General features: G+C 42.1%; 1 protein-coding gene across 2 annotated transcripts in view; it reads left to right on the top strand.

Annotated features, from left to right (window-relative positions):
- Positions 1-14,313, top strand: part of nfatc3a (nuclear factor of activated T cells 3a) — a 68,925-nt gene that overhangs the window by 45,828 nt on the left and 8,784 nt on the right. Inside the window, exons 7-9 of one of the 2 annotated variants that reach the window (XM_037746451.1) lie at positions 4,604-4,659; positions 4,803-4,929; positions 7,021-8,121. In XM_037746451.1, the coding sequence (XP_037602379.1) occupies positions 4,604-4,659; positions 4,803-4,929; positions 7,021-8,121 (1,284 nt within the window). The remainder of the gene's footprint in view (positions 1-4,603; positions 4,660-4,802; positions 4,930-7,020; positions 8,122-14,313) is intronic. The other variant, XM_037746459.1, reaches the window with a different exon arrangement.

The following is a 14,313-nucleotide window of genomic DNA, read 5'->3' on the forward strand; positions in this document are numbered from 1 at the left end:
TATTTTCTTATGGTTCCAGTATCATCACTCTAGCTTTAAAACTGAGCCCACTGCAACCTCCGAAAGATTGAATAGCGGCTGGGCCAGACGGCAGCCCGTCAGATTTTTAAGAGGTTAATTAAAAATCGTAAGTTGCGTTTGTGCGTTAAAGAAATTTGGGCCATTAAAACAAATTTGCGTTAATGCGTTATTATCGCATTTACTTTGACAGCCCTAATTAATTCATTTTTTTATATCTAGATCAAAGCACTGCAGTATCTACACAAAATAAAAATGTAAAAATGTTTGTTCACCATCAACACTTTGTTTACTTACCCAAACACTGTCATTAGGAAAATGAAAATGTTTTTGTTTTAATTAGTTCATAAGACAAAAAAACTCATAATTTACAGAAAATATATATGTAGACAATCCAACGTACGTAGTGAAGGTAGGCAAAACTTTTTTTCATGCCATTGCTGTCCAAAAAACATACGCACTTAACAGGACAGGCCAGTATGGAATGATATACTCAAAACAGATGAATCCTTTATACTAAAATGAGTATTTATGACTTTAAAGATGCTTACTGTATATCTGTTTAACAAATGCCAAGGCTAAAGACAATACTTATATCCTGTGCTATTCATCCTGTTTCTTTTAAGTCACTCTTTCTCTGCCTTATCTTTTTTTCTCTTTTGTGCATCACTCCGTAATCAAACACATGTAATAGCTGTTCCCTGAATGGAAATTTTAAATGGATAACATTCGTCGAGCCAGTCTCTGCCTGCCTGAGGTACCTTTGTGATGTAGAGCAACAGAATCAAGTTCACACACGGCAGAAAGCGGTGTTGTTTTTGAGAGCGAGAGCTATTCTCTGAGATTTTCTAGGAGGAAAAAAAAAAGCAGCGTGGAGGAATGTCTTTAGCTCTTTCATGTGTACCAGGTGAAGCATGGCAAAGAAAAGTAGCACGGTTGAAACAACTCACTGATGATGGTCAAGTCTCTATAGCGCAGCAACAAGTGGAAATCTTAGAGAGGTGCATCTTGGGTATGGAGAAAAGCCGGGCCCCATGGTGCACGTAGGCAGCGGGCTGTGGACGGAGACAGAGAGAATATGAAAGGGGAGGGGAAGATGATGTTGATTAGCTTTGTGTAAATGATCCCCCTCATTATGACTAATCCGCCTGCCTTAGTGCAGAAAGGCCCTGATTGGAATAAGTATAGGAATGGAAGAAAAGAAAGAAAGAGAGGCAGTGACAGATATTTTTCCACCATCTCTCATAATTGAAAGACGACAGTAGATTCATGAAGAGATGGAGAGACTGGCCTATTGTTGCTAGTACACAGAGATTATAGAATGGTACTATAAATGACTTTTCTATATACAGAAACAGAGATTTGTTCATGTGAGATCCTATTTTAAAGCAGATAAAACTGTAATGCAATAGTTTAGGTTCGCTCTCTCTTGGCATGCAACATTTTCTAAGTTCTGATAAAGCATAGCTTTGGTGTGATTCCTGTTTTTTGTTACCTTAATGTAGGACTGCAAATAACAATTATTTTTATCGTCAATTATTTTCTTGATTAATCGATTAGCTGTTTGGTCTATAAAATGTCAGAAAATGGTGAAAAATGACGCCCAAGATGACGTCCTCAAATGTCTTATTTTGTCTATAACTCAAAGATATTCAGTTTACTATCACAGAGGAGTAAAGAAACCAGAAAATATTCACATTTAAGAAGCTGGAATCTGAGAATATTTACTTATTTTTTTCTTAAAAAAATACTCAAACTGATTAATCGATTATCAAAATAGTTGGCGATTAATTAAATAGTTGACAACTAATCAAATAATCGTTGCAGCTCTACCTTAATGTAACCTTTACTTGGGTCTTCAGGGTTTTTTTTATCATGGCAAGTGAATAATATGCTGAAAACCTACTAACTGAAAGGCCTTTACAATAAGAAAATACTGCTTTAAAATCTATCTGTTTTCCTCACTTTCTCTTTTGTCTGTATATAATAGAACCAAGATTAGTATGTCAGAGTTACTAGATCTCCTCCAACATTAAAGTTAAAAATAAGTCCATAATTGGTCTAGGTATTTCAACTTTACAAGGATGAATGTTTATATAAAAGAGTGGTCTGAATAGTGACTAATACAGCAGCACGTGTTCTCTCTGTAGTCACCGTGTTGTTTCTGTTGTAAAAGCCAAACAACCGTGGGCTTTTACAAAGATGCTACAACATAAACAGTAATCATCTCCGGCACAATGGGCGCACGTTCTTTCCCCCTCTGAATGGGGTGCGCAGGGTGTCTGGGTGATCCGAGTCATTGTCTTAGCGTGGTATGAGGTTCCTGTTGGTGCTTGTTGTCTGACAGAGCATGTGGGGCCCTCGCTCCTGCCTGTTGAATGTCAACAAGCAGCGCTGCAATAATGCACTGCTGTCAACTGCAAAGACATTCAAGGTCATTTTGAAAAAAAAAAGCTCTCTGCCATCTTTACAAGAGAGAGTCTCTTTTAGGCTAATGTGCCAGTGGATTACTGCGACTAAGGATATGATTAGGGTGAGATCAGAACAGGTAAATCGCCTACTTAAAGCTACAGTAGAGAGTGGGTTTTGGGAGAAAGCTGAATAGCCTAAATGTTACAAGGCTTACAGTTGAGTGCTTGTTAGAATCGACTCATATAGGCGAGTCCTCTCTGCAGACATGTTGCAGATGCCAGATGACAGTGGTATTTGGGGGAATCCTTTGGGTTTTGAGGAAGAGGCCACGCAGGTGCAGAGTATACTTGCACCATGTGTGCACCATGAAACAGGCAACTGAAAATGGATTTGACTCCGCTGAGGGACTATACGGTACTAACTTGGTTGTCAAAGTTTTTATTCTTCTCGATGCTGGGATGATTTGATGTGATTTCTTCCAACCGCGCGGCGAGCCTGTCAGTGTTTTCACCCCGACTGCTTCCCTTCAAGCAGCTGCCCCTAAGATGTCTGGCCAAATAATTAGATCCCTCATAGGAAAACTGGAAAGGATGTTTTCTAGCCAGAAACCTGGAAGTGTGTAAGGGCATTTTAAAATAAATACAATTATTCCACTGCTCTCTCCATAATTTTAACCAGGCAAGACAAACAGCAGGATATTTGGACATTTGATTACTATTTAATAGCAGCTGGGATTTTCTCCATTCGGCTTCTTAAAAACGACATCATGTTGATGTCTCTTGGTTCTCCAGAACAAATTGAAATTGTGTGCTTTTTCTGAAGCCTCATGTGGCTCTTAAGCCCTGTCCGTTTGAGAAAGCACTGAGCATTGACATCATCTTTAGGAAAATAGAAAATAGAGAAAGAGAGCTAATCCAGATGAGGAAAGTTGCTTTGAAAAATAGCACACTATAATTCATAATGGGTCTAAATTATAAAACTGTAGTCATCAGTGATCATGTGTGGCCTGGGTTTATTACTGCTTCTGTGTTAGCCATCAAGTTGAATTATAATAATTTTAATTGTTTTAATGCCTATTTTTACTGTGTATGTAGATGTTGCTTGGACGATAGCAGTTGTTGTGTTTGTCCAAAAACTGGCTAGTACAGTATGAGAGGATGTGATACAATGATACTGTATTCTGCTTCATCACCCACTGAGCTCTCAGTCCATTTAGCCAGGCATTACTTTGTCTTTAATCAGCACTCAAGAAAAGTTCAGTCTTTTCTGATATACTGGTTTGTCAAATGTGTTGCTTTTGTTATGGTTTTGAGGTTTATTGTTAAATGTAAAGAAACAGAGTTGAGAGTGACAGAAATGATGAAAGTCTTTCCTGTAGAGATCTACAGTTAAAGTTTCAACTTATAATATTTTGTATTTATATTTAGTAGTGAAAGACCAAAACCAGTGAAATTCCACCATCCTCAGTACAAATTTGATACCACAGTAAAAAAAAAAAAGAAAAGTAAAACAATAAACCCCATGTACAAGATACACTCCTATATCACCGTTTGCATACTGGTTGTTGTTAGGAAGTTAAACAGGTCATAATTCCCTCTCTATTATCTGTTTTCTATTGCTTTGAACACATCTCCTTCAAACAACTGGATTTATTCAAGTTTCTCGCCAAAAACTACATCTCACAAGATTACATTTCAACACATCATGATAACGTACAATCTACTTTCACCTAGTACTCGTCTTTGCTGAATAGAGCCTGAACGCATCATAATGTAAATCAATGACACCTTCCATTAACGTTAGCTCTGTGCAGGACTATTACCGGCTGATAACAGCTAACGTCAACTAGCTCTCGTCCTGCCGATTTCAACACAGATTTGTTGTTCACAATGTTGCAGGGAAAAAATAATGTCCGTCCCCTGGACGTGTCTGTAGTGACTTTACTGCGTCCCAATCACATTTTCTATTGTCCCCCCGGGACGATGTTTGTCTCGAGCCCTGACGGTACCTGTGGTACTGCAGAAAGACGAGTACCATCACATTTTCAGAATTTTTGCATCAACTTAGTAACGAAGTATTGGTTCTTGTGATATCCGTAGTCTCTGTTTATGGCTCTAGGATTATCACTGATTTATGCATTTAGCTTTTTTTTGTTCTTAACCATTCCTCATAGATGGACGACCACAATGGGAAGTTGAGGCAAAAATACTGCGTGAGAAAACTCAAGGAGTGAGTAAAGTTATTCTACAGCATTTTGTCTGTAATATTTGAACTTTAGTAAACTTGTCTGTTGTACATTATTTGTACTAGTATATGCATTTTATGGTATTCTGTTTTGTTGTGTGTAAATAATGTTAAATGTCTTTTTGTAGTCGTGCATCGTGGTGGAGGTCCCTCCCTACCACAGCAAGTCTGTGGGCTCAGCTGTGCAGGTGCAGTTTTATGTCTGCAATGGCAAGCGGAAAAGGAGCCAATCGCAGCGCTTCACTTACCTGTCAGGTGAGATGAGAGGTTCTCATGACTTTTAGGAAGAATCTTAGACCATCAATAGCTGTTTTCGGCTTTCCTTCTTTATTACTTACAACTGCTACATTTAAAACAAATCTTTGGGGAACAAAACAGATAAGGCAAGGGAGCACAATTTTGCTAATCTCATTCTGCTCAAGTATTTGAGATCACAAGTAATTTCCCAGCAACTCATTTTACAGACATTTACACAAAGCGATTCTCTCAAGCTTTACTTTGCATTCCTTTGCGTGTACTGCTTCCTCTCCCAAGGTAATGACAAGAAGTTTGACTGACAGCAGAGACAGTTGTAACATGCTCTTCGCATTGCACACTTCTCCACAGGGGTTTCACTAACCCCGTTTCTCTCTTTCTCTCTCCAAAGAAAGCATTGCTGTGGTTTAGAGAGGGCTCTTCCACTAACAATAACGTTAACACCTGCCAACTGTTTATTTTGTAAAGCCTTCTCAATCTTTTAAGCCAACCTTTTTTTTCCTCACATGTATTATATTTGCATGGTATTTTATGATGTAAATCTTTTGCTGTCCAGGAAACTTTTACTATACATAGATCCTGAGTTGTGGCTCGATATGATTATTTTAGCAGTAAGGAAACTCGGCGGTCATGATATTTTGATCTGAAAGTTTCCCTAATGTTTTTCATTAAAGTCACATTCCTGCCTTGCTATTTGATATTGTTATTGTGTTATTTTCCTCTCGAAGCCAGTCAGACTGAAAACACCGTTGGCGGAATATAATGACATGTGAGCATTTTGTGCAACATATCCAAACCCCTGAGCTTTACCACAACAGCGTGTGTGTTTGTGTGCGTGTACGCATATAAGCGACCGTGCCCCTCCACCCACCCAGCCTTTCTGTTTGCAAGCACGCCCACTCGGCACTGACAGTTCCTGTTTTCACCGTTGATAGACGAGGGCGGCCAATCAGAGCAGAGGAGAGTAACCCTGCTCTGTCAGTCAAGCTGGGTCGCTGACACCACGAGTGTCACCACGGACACCGCCTGCTTTATTGTGGCGGGGGAAAAAAAAAAGTTTCATCATGGGCTGGGCTGCAGAGGCCCTGGCCCAATTTAAGGATGAATTCTGAGAAAACTTGTCAGGATAAAAGTAACATGCTTTTACAGAAAACAATATATATGTTTGTATGTTGCTCAATTTTGAGGCTGTATTTAATGTTGGGTAAAAAACACCCGAACTTAAGTTATATTCCATGTTTAAATATACAGTATGTTACCCTTCCTTTACCCTTGATATCCCTCTGACTCCATTTTTAGCCATAATTGACTGGACTTGACTTAAACCCTGTTTGGCCTTTCCGTGCCCCCTCTCCTCTCAATCCCAGAGGCATGATGGGGTGAGTAAAGGGCACGAGCAGCAAACTCGTTTGCTGTCCGTCTGATCCGGGCTGCGGGGCATTCAGCTCCTCTTCCCACACAGCATTTCACATGATGGCACCCGGACTGGCAACATATGCTCTCCCTCTAATTCAGAGCTGGATAAAAATAAAACTCACTGTCGCAAGGCACCAGATTGGGAAATAGGTTACCGATTGGCATAGCAGCGCTGTGAGCTGTCACAGTAAAAGGGAATGGCCCCATTTACCATCACAATGTCACTCGCTTTTTGTTAGGCTTTTTTCATCTGGAAGGAGACCCATTACACAATCCATACATTTCAGAAACTATGTTCACTGCTTTGAGGATCTTGTGACCTTGTTTTTTTAGGTTTTACTGAAACATATTCCAACTTCAAAGCCACAGACTGAGGGAGTTAGTGGTTGTTGAGAATGAGGAAAAACCTGAAGCAACTACTGCTTTTTTTAGCTGGTTGATGTCACCGGACTTCTGTACCTGAAGCAAAAATAGCAGTGACACTGTCAATGTGTTGCAATGCAATGACTTGACAAATTTACAGATTTGTTTTCCTTCTCGTCAAGCAGCATTTGATTGATGACAATGACTAATGATTAACTGACAATGTGTTTTTTCTCTTTCATCCTGTCTGTCTTTCCTCTTTCGTCACACCTCTCTTCCACCCTCTCTCTGTGTACACCTCTCTCCCTTTAGTCATGGTGAAACAGGAGCACAGAGAAGAGCTGGACCTCTCTGCAGTACCCCCTATGTCCATGCCCCTGGCACATGCTGCCAGTCTGGTGCGCACCCAGCTGCCTTCTCCTGAGCAGTGCCACCCATCGGACGGCCTTCTGTCCAGCTCCCCTCACGGCCTGGCCGCCGGCTCCGGACCTGGCCTGCTACCCCTGCAGGCCCCCTGCCCCTCCCTAGGCTCCCCGTCTTTCCAGCACCTGTCTCACCTCCAGGGCCGCAGCTTGCACCACCCACCCGCAGACTGCCACATGACGTTCCACCCGAGCTCTGCCCCTGCTCCTCTTCCTGCTCCTCCCCGGCCCTCCTACCAGCCTATGCAGCACAGCCACGGTCACAGCCATAGCCTGCCCTACAACGGCCAGTCCAGCCTTCCTCCTCAGGGCTACGAGAGGATGCCCTTTCAGCACAGCCCCAGTGCAGCGTCTCACCCAATGAGCATGGGAATGGTGTACCCTTCCTCCCCTTGCTCTTCACCCTCAGCTCCCTCCTCTTCAACTACCCACCCCATTGCTGGTTCTCCCCAGAGCCAGCAATCAATGCTCAACCCGTCATCCCCACACATGCACACACTCGGAGGCTATCACTGCTCCCCGAATCCCACCCAGGTGCCCTCTCCTGGTGGCCACCCCCTCATGGGGCAGCACTCCTCCCAACTGCAGAGGGCTATGGGCTACCACCCGGTAAGTCAAAGGTCAGCCTCCTGTCCCACACCGTCCAGCGTCCCTGCTCCAAGGATGATCCCCTCTCCCCACTCTGGGCCTTCTTCCCCTCAGCTCCACTCGCTGCCCTACCACTCTCCCACCTCATCCTCCCCCACCTCTTGTGGCAGTCCTCTGGGGCCCATGCAGCAGCAGCATTCAGGACAGCCCTCTCCCCAGGCTACGAGCCCGGTCATGGCCAGCCTGTCCCCGGTGGCAGCAGGGCCTCTGGTTCACCCTCTAAGCCCGCAGGGGCACTTCCCCTCGGAGAGAGACGGAGAGAGACTGAACATCAAGCAGGAGCCGGAGGAGAAGGAGCCCACCTTCCGCACCATCGGCCTACAGGACATCACGCTGGACGACGGTAAGATATTTATTTATGATGTTAATCTCTGTGACTACAACATCATTTTGTATTTTCCCTTCTAAGGGTCAGTGTCCGTCTGAAGTCTTTAACAAGCAGAAATGCACTGAGAGTCATTCAGAGCAATGACGTCTACCTGCCTTCTCTACTGTGATTGGTCAGTTCATTAAAAGTGACAGAGCACAAGACATCTATGAAAAGTTATTTTAACTTGAAGCTCAGAAATAGACCCTTGATCAGATTTGGTTGCAAGCACTCTAGAACAATTACAAAGAGAAGCTGGCCCAAAGACAGAGGCACCAAGTGGACACGCACCTTCCCTCCCTCTACTTGTCACTCAGTCTTTCTCTCTGTGTGTAATTACACGTCTCTTTTGTTTTTGTTCTGACTCTCATTCTCCAGTTTTCTGTCAGTCCTGTCTTTCTGCTCTCATTATCACATTTTCCTTCCTCGCCCTGTCCTTTTACACAAGATATTTACACAGCACACCCATCTGTGAACAATCTAATTTTCAGTCTAAAACAAGGGGCCGCCAAGGGATTCAATTTGCCCTACAATATGTCAGGCGCTAAAATAAATCTGTATCTGATGATGTAAAACAATACAGAGCACTAGTTGTATTTTCAAGTGTCTGATTATGGTGATAACGTCTCATCTGCTGTTGCAGCGCACAGTTGTGTGCACAGGTTCATTACTGAGGGGTTCTGTGAGTATTGGGTAACATAGGACTGATGACTATAGTATCATATTAAAGGGCCTAATTGTAAAACCGCTAAGCTTCTGTATCTCTGGCAGCAGTTTGGAGATTAATTGCACTTTGTATTTTTTGGCTTCTTGGAACTGGGGAGGATTGCATCATTGTGTGCTACTTGCAAAAGACTGTTGCTGGAACACACTACAGACTACAGATATGTGCTGCTGCAGTAATGACATCCTGTGTGTATGTGAGTGTGTGTGTACGTATGTGCGTTAACAACTCTAATTAGCATGCTCAGGAGACGTGTTGACTTAACAATCGACCGTGAAGTTAGCGCATGCATTTAGCAGCTTTTGTCTCTCATCCATGACTTAAAATATGTGTGTCCAAAATATTCCAAATCGTCTACCTCCTTATCTGCCGTTCAGGGCCTCGCTGAGTTCTGTTAACCCCGTTGCCATATTCAAATGAGGGTCCTAAAGGTTTAGGGTTAATAAATAGCCCGGCGAGGCTGTGTCAGGGAGGTGTGATATTGTGTGCTAGTGAGGGTCAGCCTAATTAACACAGGGCCATAGTCAATAAGTCATGTGTGAACCACTGAGGTTCATCAGTGCGTAATACTTATGCGTACACACACGCTAACACACATTTAAACATGTAACCTGTGTGAAAAAAAAAGCCTGTCTCTTTTCTGTCTTTCTTTCTTACAGGCTCACACGCATAAAATCTGTTTACTCAGAAATATTTCACACAAAACTGTAACTCAGAATTAGTCGGTCTCTCCCCATCGCACATGCAGAGACAGCCACTCTGAAAGTAGCTGGCTGCACTCGCACTCTTTACAAAAAAAAAAGTGTGAGAAAAGTTTGTGAGTGACACGGTTCAGCCGGGAAATGTAAGCTCTCCCTTTGAGCCTGTGGCTAAAAATAGCTTTCTGTGCCAGTCCAGCTCTGTAGGCCATGTTTTGAAGTAGCGACGTGAAGCTTATACCCAGCTCCGAGTTTTAGGAGGTCACACTCTCTTAAGTAGACCATATTCACCCCAGTTTGACAGACAGACAGACAGATCAGGAGGGGCACAAATGCACACATAGAATAGCGGAAAATGCACATAGATTCTTATAGCATAAAAGATACACACATATATGCATACACATTTAAAGGATGGCTGTTTAAAGTTGTTAAATCTGTTCACACTCAAAGATAATCCAGAGCGATTATGTATAATTAACATTTTAAGGCAGTGTATATAATCACTGTGACTGTGCTATATGATTAATGTAGTTAGAATAAGGGAAACCAGCCCTCTAATATACAATTAAATGTAACTGCCATCAACACGCCACCCTTTAACCCTTCAGAATGAGGTTGCATCACCTTTACCTCCCTTCAGCTCATGATTTTCACTCCATCTCTGTCCGTTCTTGTATTTTTTCCGCTGTCCTCCACTCTATTTTTAGTGTTAAGATACATCTTTTAGTAAAACATTTTGGAAAATGTGACTTTAAACAGCTTTCTGACCTGTAGAAAGCTGAGATTGAATCATTATTATTGCACATCATGCAATCATTATCCGTGTAATGAACTACTGCAGTAGAATCACAGACTTGTGTCAGTGGCATGAGAGGGAATACGAATGTGAACGTGTAGAAAACTGCTCTGGTTAGCAAGCAGATGGCCCTCGTGACGCACACCAGAGCATGCCTGAGATGTGTGTCTTGGTGTGTGTGTGTGTGTGTGTGTGTGTTAGGTGGGGTATTGTGTTTGTTTCTATCTGTTTGATGTTGTGGAGGTGTGAGTGTACTGTATGTGTGTGTGTGCTCAAAGCAGGAGACACAGGAGGTGAGAAGACAGACTGACAGACAGATGGACAGACAAGGTCAGGATCCAACCCCACTGCAGGGTCACTCAGCCGAGACATTCAATCTGAAATGTACTTGGCATCGGAGATTATACCGGATAATTTAATGGGTTGTATTTTTTTAACAATATACAGCGTGTTTTTAATTTGTCAATAATGTAGTTACAGTTAAATTTGACTTAATACAAATATAAAATAAATACAAATTAGCCTCTTTGAAATCACAGCAGACGGACAGCAACACTTTATTTTTATTAGATTTTGCAGTGAAAAAAAAGAAAAGATGTTAACAAAGGCAATGATCTGGAAAAGCAAAGGAGGGACTTTTCAACAAAGCAGCATGGGACAAAACTGAATGTGGCTAAAATGTGCAGCTTTGTGTCTTTCTACTGCTTTGATGCCTGAATCAAAACAGGACAGAGCAACATTGGGTGTGCCATCATGAAATATAATCATCAAAGACAGTTTTTTTCACGGTCACTGTTTGACACATTTGGCGAAGAGACCATGGCGTGTCAGTACCTCAACAAAATAAATACACATTCTTTTTGCTTTGTTTTTATTACAGGATTTTATAAAGATAAACAGATGATTGATGGACTTGGAATATTATTACTGTTTTCATATTAATTAATGTCTACCATCCATCCCCTGTCAGCCAGGTTTGCCAAAACCCTGTAAACTTGTGTGTTTGGCTGCTTCTAAACACAGTTTGAAGAATAGACCCCCCTGTAACGATGATTGCAGCCGTCATGGTGACAGAATCTGAAGCCCCTGTGCTGCTGGACTGTTCTTTTAAGTAACTAATCAGCACGTGAAGATCTCTGTGTTTACAGAGTGTGGCTGGGAAGGGATAGCACGTGTGGGTGTGTGTGTAAGCAGTTATTGGGGTGTTGGTAGTGTGCGCAGTGTGTGTTCACAACAAACGCTGGTCTTTTGTTGGCCCTTCCCTGCCCTGCCCAAATGCACAGCTGCCTCAAACTGCGAGCGCGGCATTGAGGGTTAATAATAGGCCGAGCCCTGCCGCTTGCTCTCCTTAAGAGAGACACAGACACAGCAATGACACAAAAGCACACAGATACACACAGGGAGTGACACTCGTTATCCTGTAGATGTAATCAAATATACGAGGCACTCTCCGTGCAGTGAACACATCTTTCAAATATGTGGTTTTACTGTTCTGTTTTTCTATCTTTACAAGAGCACAGACTTTGTAGAAATAGACAGAAACATCCAAAAGATGTTGTTAAAAAAGTTGTGGCACTACGTATTGTGCGGCACAATAGTTCCTCACATGTTGTTGACGTTTTAATTTCTCAGTCAAGCTTTTGATTTAACAGGCTACGTCATTGTTACTCAGGGGCTTGCACACATGCACTCTGCTTTTCTTTTTAAATTTAAAGATTCATTAAGCAACGTTTTTATATTAAAACAATAATTTGACATTTTGGAAAATTGGATTATCTGCTTTGTTGCCCAGAGTTAGATGAGAAGATGAATACCACTCTTGTCTGGATGTTGAATATGAGGCCAGCAGCCAGTTAGCTTAATTTAGCATAAAAACTGAAAACAGGGAAACCGCTAGTGTAAACTCAAAGTGTAAAAACGGCATGTTGTGCTTCTATGGGCGCTTTCACAAGCCAACATTTAGTCCGCTTTTTTAATCAAACTGTGGTGCAGTTTGTTTGGGCGGTTGTGAATGCACTAATCGCACTCTGGTGCGGACTGAAACAACCGGACCGAGACCGCTTGCGAGAGGTGGTCTCGGACCGTTTCCAAGGGCACCAAAACGCAGGCTGCCTGTGAAGGCATTTGAAATGGACACAGGTAAATGACAGGTTAACATGAGAGGGAGAGGACTGACCTGGACTTCTGCAGAAGTCCGATGTTTGCTTGATATCTGGGCTGAAGAGAACAGAATATGCTAAATAAAGTCCACAAAAATAATGACATTTATAAAATCATAAACTGGAATAGAAGGGATTCATGTGCAGTAAATCAGTGCCGAGTCAAAGTCCGTGATTCCCTACATAGAAGTGGCAGCGCTTGTGACGAAAAAGATAAATTTGCTCCTTCGTACACGCTCCTCAGCAACTTGTTTTATTTATTTGGTCCGCTTTGATTTGTGCCCTGTGAAACCGAAAACTAAACAGAAAACGAACCAAAAGTATCAATTTCACTCTGATTCGGACTAGTCAAACGGACTATGGCTTGGGAAAGCACCCTATAAAGGTTATAGGGTAAAGGTTACTTCTTGGCAGGAAACTCACTTCATGAAGTCTCTGCTGGTTGCCTGGCAACTGATCCTGGCCAAGAAATAACCTGGCTCGTGAAATCACAGCTTGTTTTAGCCAGGTAGCTTCACACAAAGACTGGGAACAAGTGAGATATAGCATGTTAAATGTTCATTTGTGAACTTCACAGGCGGATTTTGTTACCTTCGGAGAGCTAGTCTTTATGCTAAGCTAAGCTAATCGGCCGCTGACTGCAGCCTTATATTTATTGGACAGATATGAGAGTGGTAACGCTCTGCTCAAGTGACTCTCGGCAAGAAAGTGAATATGTCTGAATCTTGCTTTGACATCAAAACAAGTAGTTCTTTGTAAAGACAAAGGCTTGTCAGTACTGACAATCCCACTGAGAATCAACAGCAACAGTCTCCTTCAGCTCAGGCAGCTGCTCTCTGCCCACGATCTTTATAATCCCCAAATGTTGCAAAATGGCAGAGAGCCATAAATGAATAAAACAAGTGAGTGGTGAAGAAGCCAACTTCTCTCAATCCAAAAAGGACTTGGATATATTTCTCAGGAGTTGGCCGAACAGACCGGAGAGAAAACGCCAGTGAATATTGGATTTACCTTTGACAGGTGGCGAGAAACGCGACTCCAGCTGTATCCCAAATGAAATTAAACATGAAATTAAACTTGGAAATGACCTTTGTTTTTTGGCTACCTTTGTAAATGATCTCGATGAAAGCCCAATTTTGCCCAATTTTTTTTTGTACTGTAAAGGTACACCTGCCCCATCTATTGTCAACGACCTTCTTTCAACAACAGTGTAAAGCAAAGTCATTTACAGTAAAAGCAGTGAATGGTAGGAAACTCTAAACTCATCACATCACTAGAGATATTACATCAGACAAACTAATTTTCCATAATCATTAACGTCTGATATTTTTATGTGTGTGTGTACACAAGCAGGAAGAAATGTAAACATATCTGTAGTTCATTAAACTGTGATTATTTGTATGAAACAACCAGATATAAATCATCAGTTTTTTGTTTGTGTGCATAGACGTGTGTGTGTATATGGGACCATCTTAGTCTTACGCTGCCATTAACCAACCATAACAGAGTATTAACACAGAGCCATTGATTCAACGGCATGAAAAAACAACAGTGGAAGGAAAATACGTTTCCATCGAATGCTGCTGCTCGTTAAAAACAATGGCAAACCTTTGCTGGTCTTTTCCCCTGAAACAAGTGGAAACGTACTCTCTGTGTCATCTTTCCATACAATTAAGGTCTTAGAGAGTGTAATCCAGAGGTCTTGGCAGAGGCTGGAGCCTGGTGCGGAGACGTTGCCAGTGCTGCCTTTTGCTTTAGACAGGAGGAGGGGAAGCCTGGAAATCCCTC

The sequence above is a fragment of the Sebastes umbrosus genome, chromosome 2, assembly GCF_015220745.1.
Source record: "Sebastes umbrosus isolate fSebUmb1 chromosome 2, fSebUmb1.pri, whole genome shotgun sequence".
Lineage (NCBI taxonomy): Eukaryota > Metazoa > Chordata > Actinopteri > Perciformes > Sebastidae > Sebastes > Sebastes umbrosus.